Below are 18,861 nucleotides of genomic sequence, written 5' to 3'. Positions count from 1 at the left end.
AATTCGAATTATTGAATACAGTTGAAAGCCAGATGAAAATAAATCGAGGTCAATAAATTAGAATAAATAGGGATATATAAATACAGAATGTACAATAAAGGATATATATCATATATGTGAGTTCGTGAGGCACAATATCATAAGCTAGGTACCTAGTACTCTACTCCACTACAGAGTCATGACATCAGCACGGAATACTTCTAAGGCGCGGTACATCGCACAGTCACGTCTCCCATTATAAAGAAAACGGAAAATACACTTTAACGCGTCTACACCGTTCATCAATCTCTTCAATCAACGGTTGAGCTGGATGCTCTCTTATCCAAAGGTAAGACTCAAAGTCATTTCATTATCCTAGTGGTAGATGTATGAGAGTATCATTATCATCTTTGGACACAAATGGACTTTCCTTATCGTAACGTTTCAACAAATACCATTCATTCTATTTTAATGTTCGACTTCGAATCGAACATTCCAAAAAGACTGCGCAATTGCTTTATGACATCGAGTCTAATTTCTCGGGCTCAGAATATCTTTTCAATACTTCAGTTGTCGCATGTACAAATTATGGCCACGGAATAGCGAATCTACTACGCCAAAAGCATAGCTCTCGAGCGAAAATCCAAAGTCATGTCTTCTCCGCAACCTTTTATGCAATCGTCCCCTCTGCAAGGCTCACCGTCGCGTCGCAAGAAGAGCCAATTTACGTATAGGCACCTCGCACAGTTGGCTCTTTCTGCAACGTCATGCCCTCTGAGGGTGATTACGCATCTCGACCTTGACGCATTTTATGCGCAGGTTGAGATGGTAAGATTAGGAACTGAGGAGGACAAACCATTAGCTGTACAACAATGGTGAGGATTCTTTACTTAATGGATGGTTGACCATCATGCTTTTTCGAGGGTTTGCTGAAGCTAATACGTGGGTTGAACATAGGCAAGGTCTCATAGCTATCAATTATCCAGCCAGGGCATTTGGTCTCAACCGTCATATAACTATTACAGAAGCGAAGAAGCTTTGTCCAGATCTCATATGTCAACATGTTGCGACTTGGCGCGAAGGCGATGAAAAATGGGCCTATCACGACGATGCCTTTAAGAATATTGCTACACACAAGGTCTCTCTCGATCCTTACAGACTCGAATCAAAACGGATATTGGCTTGTATAAAAGATTGTCTACCCAAAGATTTGCAGAGAGTAGAAAAAGCTAGTGTAGATGAAGTTTTCATGGATCTATCTGCCCAAGTCCATGCGACGCTTTTGGAGAGATATCCTGAGTTGAGAGGTCCTGCTCCCTATGATGATTTGACGGAACAACTGCCGCTACCCCCCACGACTTTTCTCGACTGGAAAGCGGATGCACTCGTGGATCTAGATAAGGATGAGGCGGAAACTGATGACCCAGATTGGGATGATATAGCAATGCTGATTGGTTCTGAAATCGTACGCACAGTTCGGGCCGCAATACGTGAGAAACTCAAATATACTTGTTCGGCCGGCATTGCCCAAAACAAAATGCTTTCTAAATTGGGTTCCGCGCATAAAAAGCCAAATCAACAAACTGTTATCCGAAATCGGGCAATTCAGCAATTTTTATCAGGCTTCAAGTTTACCAAGATTAGAAATTTGGGAGGCAAGACAGGTGAGGAAGTGGTCAAGCTATTTAATACAGATATGGTCAATGATCTGTTGCTTGTTCCCATGGAGCAATTAAAACAAAAATTAGGAGACGAAACCGGGACGTGGATCTACAACGTCATTCGTGGAATTGATGTCAGTGATGTCAATTTACGAACTCAGATAAAGTCAATGTTATCTGCAAAATCGTTTCGACCTAGTATCAACACTCCCGAGCAGGCTAACAGATGGCTCCGCATTTTTGCGGCGGATATACAATCCCGATTAGTGGAGGAGGGGTTCTAGAGAACAAAAGAAGGCCCAAGACGATCAATTTGCACCACAGACATGGAGCCCAAAGCAAATCTCGACAAGCGCCCATTCCGCAAGGAAAGCAGATGGATGAGGTACTCCTTTTTGAACTTGCCAAGACACTCCTGAATCAAATCATGCTTGATGGGAGGGTATGGCCTTGTTCTAATTTGAGTTTAAGTGTAGGCAGTTTTGAGGATGGAGTGCCCACTGGTAACATGGGTATCGGGGCGTTTTTGGTCAAAGGCGATGAAGCCAGGACTCTAAATAATCCAGCTCCGCGAGAGCCGAACGTATCTGCAGAGAGACCCGAAAAGAGACGTCGTATACTTGATGCAGGAATCCAGAAATTCTTCGTCAAGACAGATAGCGTCGAAGAGCACGATGATGATTTCGGCGGTGAGCAGAATTTAGCCGGGCCAGGTATCGCATATGAGGAAAAGGGGCATTCGCTTCCCAAAGTGGATTTCAAGGCTGCACGTTTACCGCAAGAGAATGAGGCGGCCAGAAGGCCAGAAACATCAGCCAATCCCTTTGCCCCAAAACAAACACAAATTACAGAATTTCTATGCACCCGTTGCAATCAGGCGCTAGACTCTGCGGAGGCATTTCAGAGTCATCAGGATTGGCATTTCGCTAAGGATCTTCATGATGAGGATCGTTTAAGGCGTACATCGCCAGCTCCTACTCCTTCCTCCGCCAACAAAAGGGGTGTGGCATCGAAGAAACGAGGCAATGGACGTGGTAGCCGACCAGAAAAGGGTCAAAGCAAGTTGACATTTGGAAAATGAAAAACAGATGAAACAACTCTCACCGACAACGTTTTCACCCTATCCTGAAGTGCCACACGATACCTTTGACTTATAGGTGAATGCGCCGAGATTTTACCACTCATGCTGATGGACAGAGCCCTATGGTTCCAGGAGACGGCCAATTCATGCTCCAACCATGCTCCGATATACTGTGCAACTGGAACAATGTGCTCATCGGGATCGCACATCTTAGATGCAACGTGATGTCCGGATGTACAAACACAATTTTTGCGGTATGAGTTCCATTGGACAACGAATTTGTAGAATATAATCTTTTCGAAGCTACGAGTAATGCGATAACGACCATTACTGCGATAGTATTCCTTCTAGAGGTTCAGCTAGAGCCGGCCACCCGGCCATAGTATGGCCTTACAAATGATAAGCAGGTTTGCCATGGATCCAGGCTGTCAGATTTAACAAGCAACACTCGTACTTGGATCTTCAGGACGGTCATGCGCAATATTGAAGGCATCAAGAACAATAGATAATGTCTCACCCACACGAAGCCCCATTATTTGGATGGGATGAAAGACATGCCGTTAGCCCTACCAAATTTGAGTCGTTCGTCTCTCGTCAGATATCCTGATCGGCAGAGTACATCATCACCTACTGTACATATACAGTAAGACGCAAAGAGATCCAAAGCCTCGTGGTTGTGAGAAGAAGTAGAAGAGTAGAAATTATCGGATTATCGGTAGGCCTTTAGTGACTCTGGACAATCTACAAACGCCAGTCGCATGGATTTGTTGTCAATGTGCCTTAAATTAATCCATGTCTAAAAGGATCATGATGGCTTCTCGAAAGACAAATGAAAATTAACTTGAACGATTGTGAACCTGTGAAATTGAAGTTTATATGGGTTAGGCAGCATTTTGCTTGCGTTAGGCTGGGATGCATCAATACCCAACCCGATTGATTTCGCGCCACAAAAGAATCACAGACCACCCAAACTACCAAGATCACAAACCTTGCCAGCAAAACTGCAGGAATCGCTGGCTGCCCTTTGCTTTTTTGGATCTCATTCACTATCACCATCACCAGTTCCTGTTCCAGTTCCTGTTCGTTCTTCACAGAATATTCAAGCGTTGATTGTTTCTGTTGTGCAATTCGAGGGTCGGCATTGGGGGTCAAATCTTACATCTTCCATTGGTTCCTTGGTCTAGTAGATTGAGATATTAATGTGATATGACAGGTAGAATCCTGTGCACAACATGTGTGGGTAGTAAGTATAGCACAGGGCATCGCATAGCATAGCATATTCATGTAAGGTCAAGGTAGGTAAAAAGGTTTCGATACAGATTTGACCAAACAATTTGATTGCGATAAACGAAGAAGTGGTCAAAGGGAACCTCGGCGTCGCTCATTACAGGATGGATATTCTCCTCTGATGTATTCACGCGTCATCTTCGATCACTTTACACACTCAATGTGCCATCCATCTATTTCCCTACTTTCCCGCTGTAGTAGCAAGGAAGGAAGTTCCACTTTCTGGCAAAGTCGGCGAGTCTATATTCCCCAGAACCCAGAATTTACGTTGGGTCGTTGGTCGTAGGGCCGAATCATCATGGAACGGTACTGTGATAGACTGGATTTTGATCCCTGGCTGGATCCAATAGTTCAGGCTTGAGAAGATTGGAGATTATGATGGGTTGATGAATTGATGAGCTGCTGATGATAGGGCGAGATATCGATTGATTTGGTGAAAGTTTTCTAATAAGTATACCCAAAGATGCCCTTAACATAAAGAAGGTTTTGGTTAGAGTTTTTTTTAATGATTCATGTCGACATTTTTCACTATACTCCTGACATGAAGATATAAAACTTTGAACAAACGATACGAACATTTAATTTTTAATTGGTTAACTATTAAGCACCTCGAGACTTCTTCCTACGCCTAGCTATAACGAGGCATATTTATCTCTATCTCTATCTCTATCTCTATCCTGTATTCGTACATACCTAGGTACTTGAACATATCTAGCTATATACTTCCCTTGAGTTGCCACCGCCGTTGTTGTTGCTGCTGCCCCTCTTTGAAACCCCATCGGTGCCATCACTATCTTCCACCTTACCATATTCAACCTTACGCCACACTTGTCGACCCATTCCATATTCAAGTCACCCTTCCGTTATATACTCCCGTACGAAAGTACCTCGGAGGGTTAAGAAAACAGGGCTGGCTCGCTCACTCTGCCCACATTTGGTTTTGCATTGCACTTGCTATTCGTCATATCCCGATCACAGTACTTGACTACAAGAACAAGAATTTGGTATTGTGACTGCATTCCATAGCAACCCGTATTAATTACCTTGGATAATCGCAGAAGAAAAGAGAGAGACCATTCCTGCTCTTCTTCCTCTTCTTTTCTCTCCCTCCTCAACAAAAAGAAAGTTCAATCATTTTCTTGAACATTAAATCAGACCAAATCAAATCAAATCAAATCAAATCAAATTCATTAAAAAAATCGATTGGAAAAGATCTTCCTCTCCAAACAAAATAATAAGCATAATCCCGTCACAAATCTTTCAATTTTCCACGCATTCTTATACAGCTGGTTGTTGTTGTCCAATTATTCAATAGTTATTCTTTTGACTGGTTGGGCTGGACGCGATATTTAAAAGCGGCCAGTTTAAAACCATTAAAACTGCACCATTCCTAAACGGATATTCAGCTACAGTTACAGTCGACAGGGGGTTAAAAAAGACACACACTCGACACACCACCCCTCGGAAACCCAGCCTTCTCTCGCTTTTGCCACTTTCTCCCACTCTTCCTCTCACCGTCTTATCTAAAAATCAATTCTTCTTTTGAGTGAGTCTTCAAGACAAGAGTCAATATTACCATCGAAAAAACACTCAAGGGGAACAAACAAATCGCCAGCTCAGAGAAAATATCCCAGTCATTATTCGTTTAAAAGGTTAAATTGTTTAGTTGCCTCTTCCTGGAGTACGACTTCATATTACACGACATTATTATACCAGCTTCCGCGTCTTCTGCGTTACTACTCTCTGGGATTGGATAGGACCTTTTCAAATCTTGCACCCTTTTCTCATACGCCCTCCAAACTTCAAAGTTACTCAGGACCAACCGATCCTTTCTCTTACTTCCACAGGATTACTTCTTCTCGAGGCTCCCGTTCATACCCCCCCCCCCGGATATTGAGAAAGTTTTCCACTTCTCTAAGCAGGATTTTCTTCTAGGCCGTTTTCTGACTATCCAATTTGTCACCGGTTATTTTGTGTGCTACCACATTTATTCCCTAGGCTGACTTGTGTGTGATTTGCATTCCAAAATCCTCACTTCTGGTCCTTCTCTTTCTCTTCTCACCAAATTTTTCCTGGATCATCATCATGTCGCGACGTGACGATAGAGATAGCAGAGCTTCGCGCTCGCAACCGCAGCCACCACACTCATCTGTTGGCAGGACGGGCCAGTTTGTTATTGACGCTGAAGGTATCGACAGAGAAGTTATCACGGCCGATATCTGCCGGTATCTTGGTAACGATGCTCTCGTCAAACCGGGTGACGTGGAAGTAAGTCGCCTCCAAATTTTCAGACTTGAATCTGCGATGGAAAACTAATGCCTTCACCTACAGGACCCGAGGACGAAACAACTTAAGCCTGTTTACGTGATCACAGCTTACAGGAATCTTACAAATGTAATGTCGCGTTATATCGATTGAGTGATGTCGCTGATGAATTCTGGGTATAGGCAATGATATTTGATTTAAAGCAGGCGTCTGCAGACTGGCGAGCTGAGAGACTTGCTAGATCGAATGCACAATACCCTACAAATGGTATCTCTTTAAGGGATTCGAACGAGATGGTTCGAAAATCTAACACCCCTATAGTAGTGGACTACAGAAGTTCAAATGCACTCGATCAATCTATTGCTCGAATGGATAGAATGGATGCAACACAGCCTCGACCTGCTGCACAACAAGGGATGTATAACTCACCATCGGCTGCTGTGCCCAGTTCCCAATCATATCAACCAAGTGGCCAGGGTTACTCGGCGGGTTACAGCCAGCCCACAAGTTACCAGAATGATGGCTACACCCAGCCATCATCACAACCGTATGCTCCTTCTACCCAAGGATACCCTCATGACTCCAGGACTTATATCCACGGATCCAATTATTCTGTTGCTGAACCACCCGCTGGCCGCGGCGGATCTGTTCCTCAGTCAACTCCTAGGACTCAATATCCACCTAGCACATCCTACCAAGCACCTGCAACGCAGTACTACTCCCAATCTGGACCACCTGCATCAACTCCAGCATATGCCGCCCATGCACCAACAGATCCCTACTACAGTAGTCGTGGTGCGTACGCCCAAGTGCATCCATTTTCTTAATTGTTTTTATTCTCGCAAACGAACGTAATCTAACAATTTAGCTGCTCCATCAGGCAATTATGAATCCACTCCGGAGATCTACGACAGCAGAGCGTACCCGGAAAGTTCAGATTACCAGATGCAAGATGCCGGATATACTGAACCAGGCTCATCATACCAGGAACCTGTATCATACTCTCAGCCAATGCCATCTGGACGAAGTGGCACCGCCACTTCTTCGTCTCAAAGACCGCGTGACCGGGACAGTAGGGATGACCGTGACAGACATCATCAGCGCCGCAGGAATTGATCTTCTCTCTGGGACGTAATTGATTTGTGCGATACTGTTTCCTCGGACTTTTATCATGTCCTGGCGTTTTTTTCATTGCTTTATTCCCTGGATTTTCTGGAACACTGGACCAATCAAAGGAAGCTCCTATATTATGGATCCAGACGAGACAAAGGGTACTTTACGACTTCATCGGAATCTTAATAAAAAGCCAAGAATGCAATAGGTATTGCATCTTGGATATCGAGGTATGGTCTTTATGTTACCAGGATTTTCTATCATACCCATCGCTAGACTACTACCAACTGGACCGAATACGGAATGTATTATCGGAGAATTACCGCGGATGTTTTATCATGAACTTTGCATGTGCAGAGCATTTATCCCAGGCTTTTTGAGCTTCGAAGGACCAAATGAGGATATGGATGTGTTTTTGCCTTCTTGCATTTTTCATCTGTCAGTTGCATCAGTTTTTGCACACGCACAGGCCGTCGGGGCGCATCATGAGTTTATGTTTTCTTGAAAGTTTCTGGATTATCTTAGGATACCATCCCTCATACTTGCTGTCTTGGACCCAAATTTCCGGAAGCCTCGCCGGCTGGTTTTTCCTCCATACCACGTTTCGTGATTTGGTTAGTATCTTAATACTCGTTAGAGCATTCAGGTCTGGGTTCAGGCAGCATTGTAGAGGAGTTTGTATATACATCGACAGCAGCCACTCAAAGGATAATTTCAACACTTCAAAACATGCCCATCTACTTCATTTCATGGATTCCTTTGTGGTCAAGACCCGACCATGGATTTTCATCACTGACTTTCAAGCATGGCTTCACAGCACAGGTATAGTGAAACCATCCGGTTTGGGACCTCTTTCTGGATTGGCCTTCTTTTCATTTGGACCTGGATTGCTACCCTTACGGACTACCGTCTCTTGGATTTCAGAAGTTCAAACCATTGAACGTGCTATCCCTCGATATTCCCTCCGTTGCATTCGTTCGATTCAGGTGTGTATCAAGGACCAATCGGCTCAATTGAATCTCTTTTCGTCGCCTTGTCCATATGAATACCATCACGTTCCGGAACACCTGACCTTTCCTCGGGTTACAGAAGGTTGTCGTGCGCCGCTCTGACACAGTCCCAAGTAATGAGGAGCGTGGCCCAAACAGACACCAAAACACCCAAGCAACGATATGAAAGAGGCCCGGTAAATCGACCTATTGCAAGCATATCCCTGGCTTGAACTCGACATTCCAACTCAGGATCCATCGTTCCCTCCAAGCGGGCTTGAAGAAAGACACATAACCCATCCAAATTGGCTACTGAACCCCCCGAGGACTATCTGCACCTTGCGGTATTTTGTCATATCTCGCTTGATCTCAGCACTGAACATATTCTTGCATGGTTTCAAATCCAGGATAGCGTACTTGATCATCATCCAGCCCTCATAAAACATGTCCACGCAGGACGTCCAATACCGTGGCCATTTACTAGCAGCTGTTACCCATTCTTTGCGAAGACGGATAATCTAACCATGGGGTATAACGGCCGACTTTCACAGAGGCAAACCTCATCTGCCCTCTTCATTGACTTCTGACAGCAATAGGAAATTGCATGTCAAGATTGGAACCTTAAGAAAGGTGGTTTAGCTTCAAGAGCGTGTCATTTCAATAATTTAGGGTGGCAATAGTCTGTTATTTCATTCTTTGATACTCTGCTCGCATGTTTGCGGGCCTGAGTTGTACGATTGGGATCGGTTTCGTTCTAGTCTTGTGAAGGGTTTAAGGACTTCATATTCGTTTCCGGTTGAGCTGTGAGGAAACATAATACGCATGGCGGTTCGGTTGGTCAGTCGGTCGGTGGCATGGTGTGGTCATTGGCACACATAATCATTTCAATCATCTCGCAAAACGGCACAGGTGGCATAAATTTAGATGCTATTACGCCATCGCTACTTGTGGCTTTTTAATTACTAGTTTTCGTTTCATGTTTTATTTGGATTTCTATTCGCTATTGTGCTGTGATGGTAGACCAATGGACGGCGTGTGATGAGATAAATAACGGTTGAAACTGCAGCTTTCTGCAATATTTAGGAAAAGAATGAATACAAGGCGTTCTAGAAGACTATATTCTAATTGTGTAAATCTTACTGGTCCTAATCAATTGATATAATGACTCTTTGCTCTAGATAATGTAGAACTTGTGAAATGGTGAATTGACAAGCGCATGCTATGCCTGACGGACGGCAGCAATAAAGGGGCATGTCGTTGATTGTAGGTAGGTAGACGTTTGGGATACAGATAGATAGGTCTAAGATGATCACCTTCTCCAACGGCTGGATCGTGAATTTTATCTATTTTGAGAATATCTACAAAAATCAAGATTTAAACCAGGATTGTATTGAACGTTGTTGAACAAATCATCTTGCAGAATTGAACGTTCTGGATTTGTTGAATACGTATCTTTGCCATAGGTATGGGAAAGCCTAAAAGTTAATATCTGGGGTAAGTTATCATGCCGAGGCTTACCTAGAATGTCTCAGTGCATTCATTCATTTACTTCTTGACCTGAGAGGAGTTTATCATCAATCTAAACAATTACATACGTGCATGCATTATCATACTTATAATAATTCGTGATGCTACTACTTTCCTTGTGTTTAATTCCACTAATTTATACTTCTATTCTGGTATCGGGATGGAATAATTATTGGGCTGAAGGTTTCCAGGTGCCATTCCTACCATCGATTCAAGCTCCATTACGACAATGGACCTCACCACCCAAAAGCTCTGGAGGCGATGCAGCCATTAGTCAGAGTCGAACCCTCACTCTGCGAAGCGTGTATCATCGCGGAACCAAAGAATATCCTGAGTTACATCGACGGCTCAGAATCAATCCTGAGAAGATAAAGAAAGCAGCCCTTGAAGTTAGCGATGGCGAATCTGAAGTTGGGCCTTTTACCCTTCACACAGCTCCAATAGGCATCCACAGACTTCGAAAGCGAAGTGTACAAGATATAGAAGCTTTCAATCAATGGCCTGCCGATTTACCTGCATCGGCATGGTCTGTTGATGATGTGTCGGCGCCAAATGTGACAGACAAATCCACTGTGGTCAATTTTGCTGTCATGGCAGCAAACACATATCAGCGAACTCCAGATGACCCTCAGTGGGAAGACGTAAAACCTCCCTTCAATCTTTCATCTTCCATTGGATGGGAATCGGATGGTCTGCGGGGCCATGTTTATGCCGACGATACAAATACTACAATCGTTATCGCGTTGAAGGGTACAACTTCAGCTGTATTCGACGGAGCGGAAACAACTACAAATGATAAGGAGAATGATAATTTGTTTGCGGGATGTTGCTGTGGACAAGGTGGATGGGGGCTGCGAAAAGTATGTGATTGTATGACGGCAACATATACATGCAATGAAATGTGTGTTTCTAAAGCATTAAAGAAACCGAATCGTTATTATCAAGCTGCCGTGGAACTTTATGGAAACATTACAGAGGAATATCCCAATGCCGATGTTTGGTTGACAGGTCATTCTCTTGGAGGACTTGTCACTACTCTCGTTGCATTAACTTTTGGCCATCCTGTACTGACCTTTGAGTCGGTTCCTCAAGCATTAGCAATCTCTCGATTGGCTCTTCCTACTCCACCAGGATACAATTCGGCCTCTGAAGCTCGTGATAATGTAGGCATCTGGAATTTCGGACACACCGCCGATCCGGTATATATGGGTACGTGTAATGGGGCTACATCACTTTGTGCTTTTGCTGGTTATGCCCTCGAGTCGACGTGTCATGCAGGATTACGATGTGTCTACGATGTTGTTACAGATTTTGGCTGGAGTGTATCTCTATCGACGCATGGAATCAGAGCCTCTATCAGAAATGTATACAAGAAGTATGATGGAGCCCCGACGTGTGTTGCCGAGACCGATTGTGTTGATTGCTTCAATTGGAAACGAGAAAAGGGTCCTCACTCTACTTCATCAAGTACTATTGCAAGTACAACATCAAAGCCAAGGACTCGTACCGAAACTTGCAAAACTCCTGGCTGGTGGGGTTGCTTAGATGAAGGTAGTGCGAGTACGACGTTTACGTCAACGACAACGATAACTTCGACATCTTGTAAGAGTTATGGATGGTTCGGACGATGTATAGACCCAACTGCTACTACCTTCACCTCTAAAACCACCGTTATCGAGGCTTCGGCAGCTATCCAAGAGGTTACTGCTACTGTTACGAGTAGCGAGGATCTCGCTAGAGGATCCAAGACTCAACCAGTCCAAATACATCAAATCACTACCTCTCCAAAAGCTCCGACTTGAGAAGAATCAAGCATAATATATGGTTGACATGAACTCGTGATTGGATAACACATTGTATTATACCATTGTCTTATTATAATTGGAGAATATACGATCTCCGCGCTGATATGTCGGATGATGTTCATCAAGAAATGAAGTCTGAGCAAGCAACACAGCAAATTCTAGGCTTTGATTTGGAGATAGTCTCTAACACGCCGGTACCGGGTATCTAAGCATGCTACCACCTCACCAACTTCAATTATTATTACCAAGCTCCTCATGCAAGCACCATGGCACATTACTAATCAATTAGTGGCCCGTTTTAGGTTTCATTCGGACCTCGTTTGAAGAAAAATGATTCATGGGTTCGTTTCGTCTATTCAATCTTTGATCTGTTGAAGGACAGAAGATAGAAGCGACTAAAAAACTCTTACAGGAGCCTATATTCAAGCACATGTATAGAAGGATACTATTACAGTTGTAACATTATTTAGGTAGAATGAAACATATTACTCATAATACTATTGTGTGCTATTTATACGATACGCCGTTCGTTTCTTGTAGTCGCGAAAGTTCGTTCAAGATCTCACTAGCTTCGGCGGCGCTTCCTGATAAATAAAAGGAGCATTTTATATGCGTTTGAGGCAATTTAGAACGATCAGATTGTTTAGAGCAGGGGATGATACAGTATTGAGATGGATTGTAGAGGCGGTGAATGCAGAGGTGTTAGGAGAAGGAAGATTGGTACAGGTATTGGAAGTGGCGCCGTTTGAAGGAGAAATGATTCTAAGAGGCGATACCGGGCCAGCAATGGGAGAGGAAGATGAGAATAATTTCGAGATGAAAATGAAGGAGAGGCTCTTATTATACGGAATTTTCTGTTATAGGTTGATGTTTTTTTTATGTGATTAATGTTTCAACTTTTCGAGTCGGAATGGGAATCCTGGGATTGTAGTACAAAGTCGGCTTTCTGTCCACGAGGTGGGATCTGATACCTCGAATAATTGGTGGAGAATCGGCGATTGGTTTCAGAGGAAGATGAGTAGAGGTATAGTTAAGCTCATGATGGTAGAGAATAGAATTCTGGAGACATACTTCGCGTTTCTCTGCAGTGACTGAAATGACGTCGGGTCTAGCGATAGGATTTTTTTGAGGTATGTAGTCATAATTCTCCTTTTGCATGGACGAATACGGTAAAGTGCGCAGTTCGTGCAGTATTCTCTCGTGTTACAGAGCACAATTATCATATCTTAGAATGATCAAAACTCATCATCTTAACGGTCAATGAGTAATGTGATTGGATGGCAAAAGAAGGCAGTGCCAATCCCCCGTTCATTCTTCACAAGTTGCTTATTTTTACGCCGTCATCCTTTCCGTTTGTATGATGTGTATTGTTTCATGGGCAAGGCTTGTAGCTTTATATTGTAGCCTGTTTGAAACGTGGGGAGAGGGAGTGGAAAGTTAGGTTCGGGTAAGGGGAGTCCCCGGATTGAGGATGATTTTCTTGTGTTGAGATCTTTCTCGACGTGTGCGGTGAGGTGGTGAGAGGGGGAGAGCACGAGCATTACTTCAACTGGCGAGATGGGCTACACGCTTTTGTATGGTGGTGGAATTAGGAAGACGGTATAATGATGCTTGATCGTGTATATCTATCTTGCTTTGTACTGGAGAGGAGTCGACCACCAATTGCTACCTGGGCAGTTGTGGATTTTCCAATTGTGTAGTACGTACTCATCAAGGTCTATCTTATTAATCTTCCCTTCGTTCATCTACCACTGTGACGCTAGATTTCCTATCACGAAACTTACCCGTGAAGTTCGTCTGTTTAACTCGCTTGCGAATACTGAGATTACAATCTAGTTCCCCTAATCTTGTGGAATTCTTTTGTGGGGAGTGGAATATCCTTTGACATGCATGCTAGCTCGTGCTGGGTCAATGTAAGTTTATGACGCTATGTTTCATTGTTTGAGGCTGCTCTTCCGTGCGGTGAGATGTAATGCTTGAAGGTACATGAGATTGCATTGTTATACTTGATATTAGCTAACAATGCAAAGTTCTGAAAGAGCGTGTAGATATCAGGTCAGAAACCTCACTCTTCCTATTTTACTCCTCTCAACAAGTATCGTGTATAGTAGGGACGAGTTGAGCTTCAGTAAATTGATCAGAATCATTCAATACTGCCTGCAGAATATTCTCGCACTTACCGTCTCAGACACTCGCGCGAGAAGAAAATCTCCAATCCATATCTGTTACCCCAAATCGCCAAGATCTCCTTTCCTTCCTATCTATGCTTCGTTTCAGAGAATTGCAGCCTCATACATACACACACATACATCTGGATAAGATCTGAATTGAGGCGGGGCATATGGATTCGTCTGAACGAGAAGTAGATGGACAACTAACCTTAATCCAGAGTTGGCTATGAGCCCGGAAGCGAAGGAGGTCGTGAATTGTTTTGTTAAATCCTGCTCGGTGTATACTGTCTGAGGTCATGGAAGAGAAATAAAACAAAACAATGTTAGTAGCGTTGTCTTTTTCATGACCTGGCTTTGATGAATCCTCTCATTTAAGACATTCATTTAAGACATGAAATATCTGTTTCAACGTACAGAAAATTGAATCCTTTTATGCTGGATGTCAAAATAGTTCATGTTGATATTAGTATCTATCATGTGTGCGAGATACCGAATGTACAAAGATGTTGAGGTATGTACTCGAAAATGGAAAGGGATCTTTGTTCAAGTCGTGTAATCTTTTGCTTTCATCTCTACAATTCCTTTTGAGGGTTACTTCCTTTCACCTCGTCCATTCCCATGAATTTCATTCACATCCCCCGATTCATCGAACGTCTCAATCCTCCCTCCAGACCATCCCATCCCACCATGTCTCTACTAGAAAGTATCTCCCTCCTCATCCTACCAACCACCACCCTCTCCTTCCCACTCCACCTCTCCCTTCCCACAACAACTACAACTGCTATCCCCAAAATATACCCATCGCCCAAGACGCCTACAACCGTCCCACGAAATCCACTCTCGATTCCTCCAGCCACTGTTCCAACGCCATCCCAACGACCCGGAAAACAAGGATGCACCGGATACTGCGCGATCAAATCGACAGCCGGGTACGGACAGGAGGTTCCCATTACAGATGCATCGTGTCAATCAGCACGACACGCACTGTGAGTCGAGAACAGAGCGTCCTGCCACAAACGAGTATTCGACGATCGATCAATATCGATTCTGGCCTGGCACCGGGAAAGAAATCAGTGAGCTGTTAACGCAGAGTTTGAATCTCGGGGCGAGCGATAGCTATCGCTGGAGTCGGCGTTAGAGTATTGGGTATACGACGACGCAGATGTTTAGTAAGATGTTGGGTGGAAAGACGTGTGGTTATTCGACTTTGATTTCCGCATCTTATGTATGACGTGGGTTGCTACTTTCTGTTTTGATTTAAACACTTCCCGAATAATCACTTATCCGCTACCCTCACCACCGCTCCCACCGGCTACACACCCTTTGAATTCTTCAACTCCTGCTTCTACTGCTCGGAAAGCGGATACGAAGATACTCCAATTGGTGCAATATGACTCCTTACAGAGATAGTAATGGTCATGCAGAAGACAAAGTACATTTTGTAATGACGGATTGTGAAACGAATGGGGTGTTGAAGATGGGTCAGGACCCAACTTCAGAGTATCCAGGAGTTAGCACCGGGCCTAAGCAAAGGGAGTGAGATGTGAGATGTGAGATGTGGGGTTTTGGGGTTGGGAAATGATGTAGATGGATGGATTGGATGGAGGTGTTCGTTTACTTCGCTTTGCTTCACTTGAGTTTACGAGGTTTGTTCTTCCGGTTTTAATTGATCACTCATGAGTGGTCAGCTCTCTGATTCTATCCATCTTCGAATTTCGTGTACAAAAACAAAAGCAAAACTCAATCTGCACCTTTGCTCTCCGCAACCTCCATCTTCCTGAACAATTGGATTTCCCAAATGAAAAAGGCTTTAGGATAACGATTCCAATCTCTGTTAACCACTCAAAAGCAGGGAGATACGTACCTAGTCTCTCCCTCCCTCCATAGAACTGTCAATTGCATATTCAACATCATTCGCAAGGGTCGAAATACGATTGATACCACTCAACTTAACCCTTCATAAGCACCATTGATATCTCTTAAAAATTTGAAATCTTCCCATTCACCCACGCGCTTATCTACCAAGACAGCTAGCAAAGAAGATGAATTCCTGCAGTTCACTACGGGACATTGACAATCGTGTAACAACGGCGCTGATTCTTTCATACCCCTTTATTACGTCGCGAGCTAGAGGTGGTAGGCGAATGCTCGCTCATCTCACAGCTACATCTCATCACCTGTGCAAAGATTCCTTTCCTCTTGATAGCTCTTTTTCTTTGAGAGTCGGATTTGAATTGTGTGCTCAACAATCAATAGCCATAGTCATCTACCTCAATTATATCCTTACAAATTTCATATGTTCAGTAAACATCTCATCATAAATTCAAATCAGATGGGCAAAATGATAATGGTGAAGGAATGACGAGTTGAATTACATTGGTAGATTGAATTTTGATCGTTATAGATTTGCATACTTTCGAGATTAACCTGTCTCGGGAAGGAGAGGGGTTGCGATTAGAGATTCTTGCGTGGGTGGGGTGAGATGGGGAGGAGTACTTATGCAAAGCCATGACTCTAATTTCGTTTTCTGAATTCAGATATCTGTCTACTCTATCGATTAACCACCGTCTTACGGTTCTCCTCCACTCCCAATAATCCACTCTGCCCTCTCCTTCAACTTGAACTTCTGAATCTTCCCACTAGCCGTCTTCGGATACTCATCCATCCAGAAAATATATTTCGGAACCAAATGCCCACTCAAGTGTGTCCTCACATGGTGTCGAATTGCTTCTTTAGTGAGTGTTGGGGTTTGGCCCTTTTCTCCCTCCGTGGTTTTAGCTTCGGATTCTGCTTTAGAGCCTTCAGTATGGTTACTGGCATTAATCCCGTTCTTCACAAGTTTGTCATAAGCTTCCCAACTCATAATATCGTTCACCACCCCGGCATCATCCGACCCTCGACTCACACCCTGTCTAGGTACGATCCACGCACAAACTACCTCTCCGTATTTGTGATCGGAAACTCCAACCACGCTAACCTCCCTCACATCTTCCATACCAAAGATACAGTCTTCAATTTCAAGCGGATGAATGTTTTCTCCACCCCGTATGATCAAATCCTTAATTCTGCCCGTAATCTTTACATATCCTTCTTCATCCATACTCGCTTCATCGCCCGTCTTCATCCAAATCTTCCCATCTTTATCAGTGATAAAGACTTCTGCGGTGCGATCTGGATCTGCATAATATTCTTTCATAACCAGATACCCCGAGACGGCCAATTCACCGCGTTGACCTAACTGCAAAACTTCATTGGAATCAGAGGGTGAGATGATTTTAGTAGATACATGAGGTAATTGCTTCCCCACGCTATTAACTCGTTTTTCCATCGGATCGGTTGGAGTCGTCATGCAAGAAACTGGGCTCGTTTCCGTCATTCCATAACAAATTGTTAGACCAGTCAGATTTAATTGTTTATGAAGCTTCTCCATCAAGGATTTAGGAACGGAAGAGCCAGCTGCGATACCTGTGCGCAAATGTTCAAAGCCAGTATGAGGAATAGTACCAGTAGAAAGAAGTTCGAGTTCGGCGAGAAACATAGTGGCAACTCCATAAAGGGCTGTGGCTTGATTTTCTTGAATGCTTAGAAGAGTTGCCGAAGGATTGAAAGCAGGGGAAGGAAACAGAATTGTGCTACCATGGGTAGCGGTTGCCATATATCCGAGGATAGAACCGAAGCAGTGAAATAATGGGGGTGGACAACAGACTATATCTGATGGTGTGAGAGCCATACGAGAGCCGATGAAATAGCCATTGTTGAGAATTGAATGATGGGTCAAGCAAGCTGCTTTCGGAGTCGAAGTTGTACCTGATGTGAATTGAATATTGATTACATCATCTTTATGCAATTCCTGATTTGGAATCACTTCCTTCTCTTTGTCTGATCCATATATCGACACCATCGTCTGAAAATTAATTGTGGCTGGAAAACTCGCAAGTTCATCATTCGGATTTTTCACTAGAACAACGGTCTTTAAACTCGGAACTGCTTCACTCTTCCATTCAGTCGCGAGTTGCCTGAGATCCCCAATGATATCTTTCAGTAAAGGTGTATTGTCCCTGGGGGGCTTAAACGGCAAATGTGTTTCATGGCCAATTATCAGGTGTGAAGCTGCTAAGTGGTTTAAGGCCGACACCACTTGTTTCGTATTAAATGCTGGATTTAACGGGACCTATTTTGGATAGTAATCAGCATCTCCCCCATCTTTCAAAGTCATCTCTACCTCTCCTAAGCTTCTCTTTCATCATCCTCAACGTACCAATACAGCACCCAATTTCCAAATTGCATAAGTGATTGCTCCAAACTCCCATCCATTCCCCAGACTGACGGCTACCCTATCTCCCTTCTGCACACCCGAACTTCTCAACCCATATGCTATAACATTACTCTTCTCATCCAACTCTCTATATGTAAGTTTTATATGTTGGGAGCGAGATATGAGTGCAAGGTTGTCGCCATGAGCGTTGACGATGCTGCGGAAATGTTGGGGAATAGTATGCTGGAGAAGCGGCGGCTGAGAGGAAATGGGTCGTTAACTTAGTGGTTATGAGAATTTGAAGATAAATGAATGGGGTGCGAGGGTATCGAGTATAGGTAAAGGAAAGGAAGAAATGAAGCCAGTTACCTCGTTCGGTCCAGCACTATAACTCTCTGTCAAAAGGCCCCTCCTTTGAAAGCGCATTCCAAAGCCACAGCCAACTCTGATTCTCATTGCACTCCCAGCTCTCACTCCGCTTCCCAGGCTTCTCGCCATCTCACTCCTCAACTTAATCCCCAGAGTATCTCCACATCTCCATCCCCGCATTCCAGCTCTAGCTTCCGTTCCTGTTTTCGCTCCCGCAATACCAAATCTAGAAGCCATCTCATCTATTAGAATAAAGAAAATCACTTACTCCGAAACGAAACCCAAAGCTTTTCAGCTCATGGCATACATGTAACAAACCAATATGTACGCAAACATTGTGAAATGCTGTCCCACTAAAG

The 18,861-nt window shown here is 43.8% G+C and overlaps 6 protein-coding genes across 6 annotated transcripts; 4 read left to right on the top strand and 2 right to left on the bottom strand.

Annotated features, from left to right (window-relative positions):
- Window positions 1-630: 630 nt before the first annotated feature.
- Bfra_001785 (putative impb mucb samb family protein) lies at window positions 631-2,721 on the top strand (the record flags this gene model as incomplete). Its single annotated transcript, XM_037332210.1, has 3 exons — window positions 631-854; window positions 937-1,917; window positions 1,938-2,721. 3 exons carry the CDS (start codon window positions 631-633, stop codon window positions 2,719-2,721), a joined length of 1,989 nt encoding a protein of 662 aa, XP_037196364.1.
- A 3,372-nt stretch (window positions 2,722-6,093) lies between these two features.
- On the top strand, window positions 6,094-7,389 carry Bfra_001784 (putative transcription factor protein; the record flags this gene model as incomplete). The annotated part of the gene is made up of 4 exons (XM_037332209.1): window positions 6,094-6,276; window positions 6,340-6,402; window positions 6,456-7,068; window positions 7,142-7,389. 4 exons carry the CDS (start codon window positions 6,094-6,096, stop codon window positions 7,387-7,389), a joined length of 1,107 nt encoding a protein of 368 aa, XP_037196363.1.
- A 2,614-nt stretch (window positions 7,390-10,003) lies between these two features.
- Bfra_001783 (putative autophagy related lipase protein) lies at window positions 10,004-11,704 on the top strand (the record flags this gene model as incomplete). Its single annotated transcript, XM_037332208.1, has 1 exon — window positions 10,004-11,704. The coding sequence occupies one exon, from the start codon at window positions 10,004-10,006 to the stop codon at window positions 11,702-11,704; it is 1,701 nt and encodes a 566-aa protein (XP_037196362.1).
- Window positions 11,705-13,532: 1,828 nt separating this feature from the next.
- Bfra_001782 (uncharacterized protein) lies at window positions 13,533-14,166 on the bottom strand (the record flags this gene model as incomplete). Its single annotated transcript, XM_037332207.1, has 4 exons — window positions 13,533-13,610; window positions 13,634-13,682; window positions 13,888-13,964; window positions 14,017-14,166. Coding segments are annotated over 4 exons (354 nt in total), but the record flags the coding sequence as incomplete, so codon positions are not given.
- Window positions 14,167-14,565: 399 nt separating this feature from the next.
- Window positions 14,566-15,418, top strand: Bfra_001781 (uncharacterized protein; the record flags this gene model as incomplete). The annotated part of the gene is made up of 2 exons (XM_037332206.1): window positions 14,566-14,864; window positions 15,283-15,418. The coding sequence occupies 2 exons, from the start codon at window positions 14,566-14,568 to the stop codon at window positions 15,416-15,418; spliced, it is 435 nt and encodes a 144-aa protein (XP_037196360.1).
- A 1,029-nt stretch (window positions 15,419-16,447) lies between these two features.
- On the bottom strand, window positions 16,448-18,739 carry Bfra_001780sa (putative amp-binding enzyme protein; the record flags this gene model as incomplete). The annotated part of the gene is made up of 3 exons (XM_037332205.1): window positions 16,448-18,049; window positions 18,137-18,391; window positions 18,503-18,739. The coding sequence occupies 3 exons, from the start codon at window positions 18,737-18,739 to the stop codon at window positions 16,448-16,450; spliced, it is 2,094 nt and encodes a 697-aa protein (XP_037196359.1).
- Window positions 18,740-18,861: the final 122 nt, after the last annotated feature.

Source organism: Botrytis fragariae (assembly GCF_013461495.1).
Source record: "Botrytis fragariae strain BVB16 chromosome Unknown tig00000006, whole genome shotgun sequence".
Taxonomy (NCBI): Eukaryota; Fungi; Ascomycota; class Leotiomycetes; order Helotiales; family Sclerotiniaceae; genus Botrytis; species Botrytis fragariae.
Note: the sequence above shows the minus strand (reverse complement) of the source record. Positions and strands in the feature narration are given on the sequence as shown.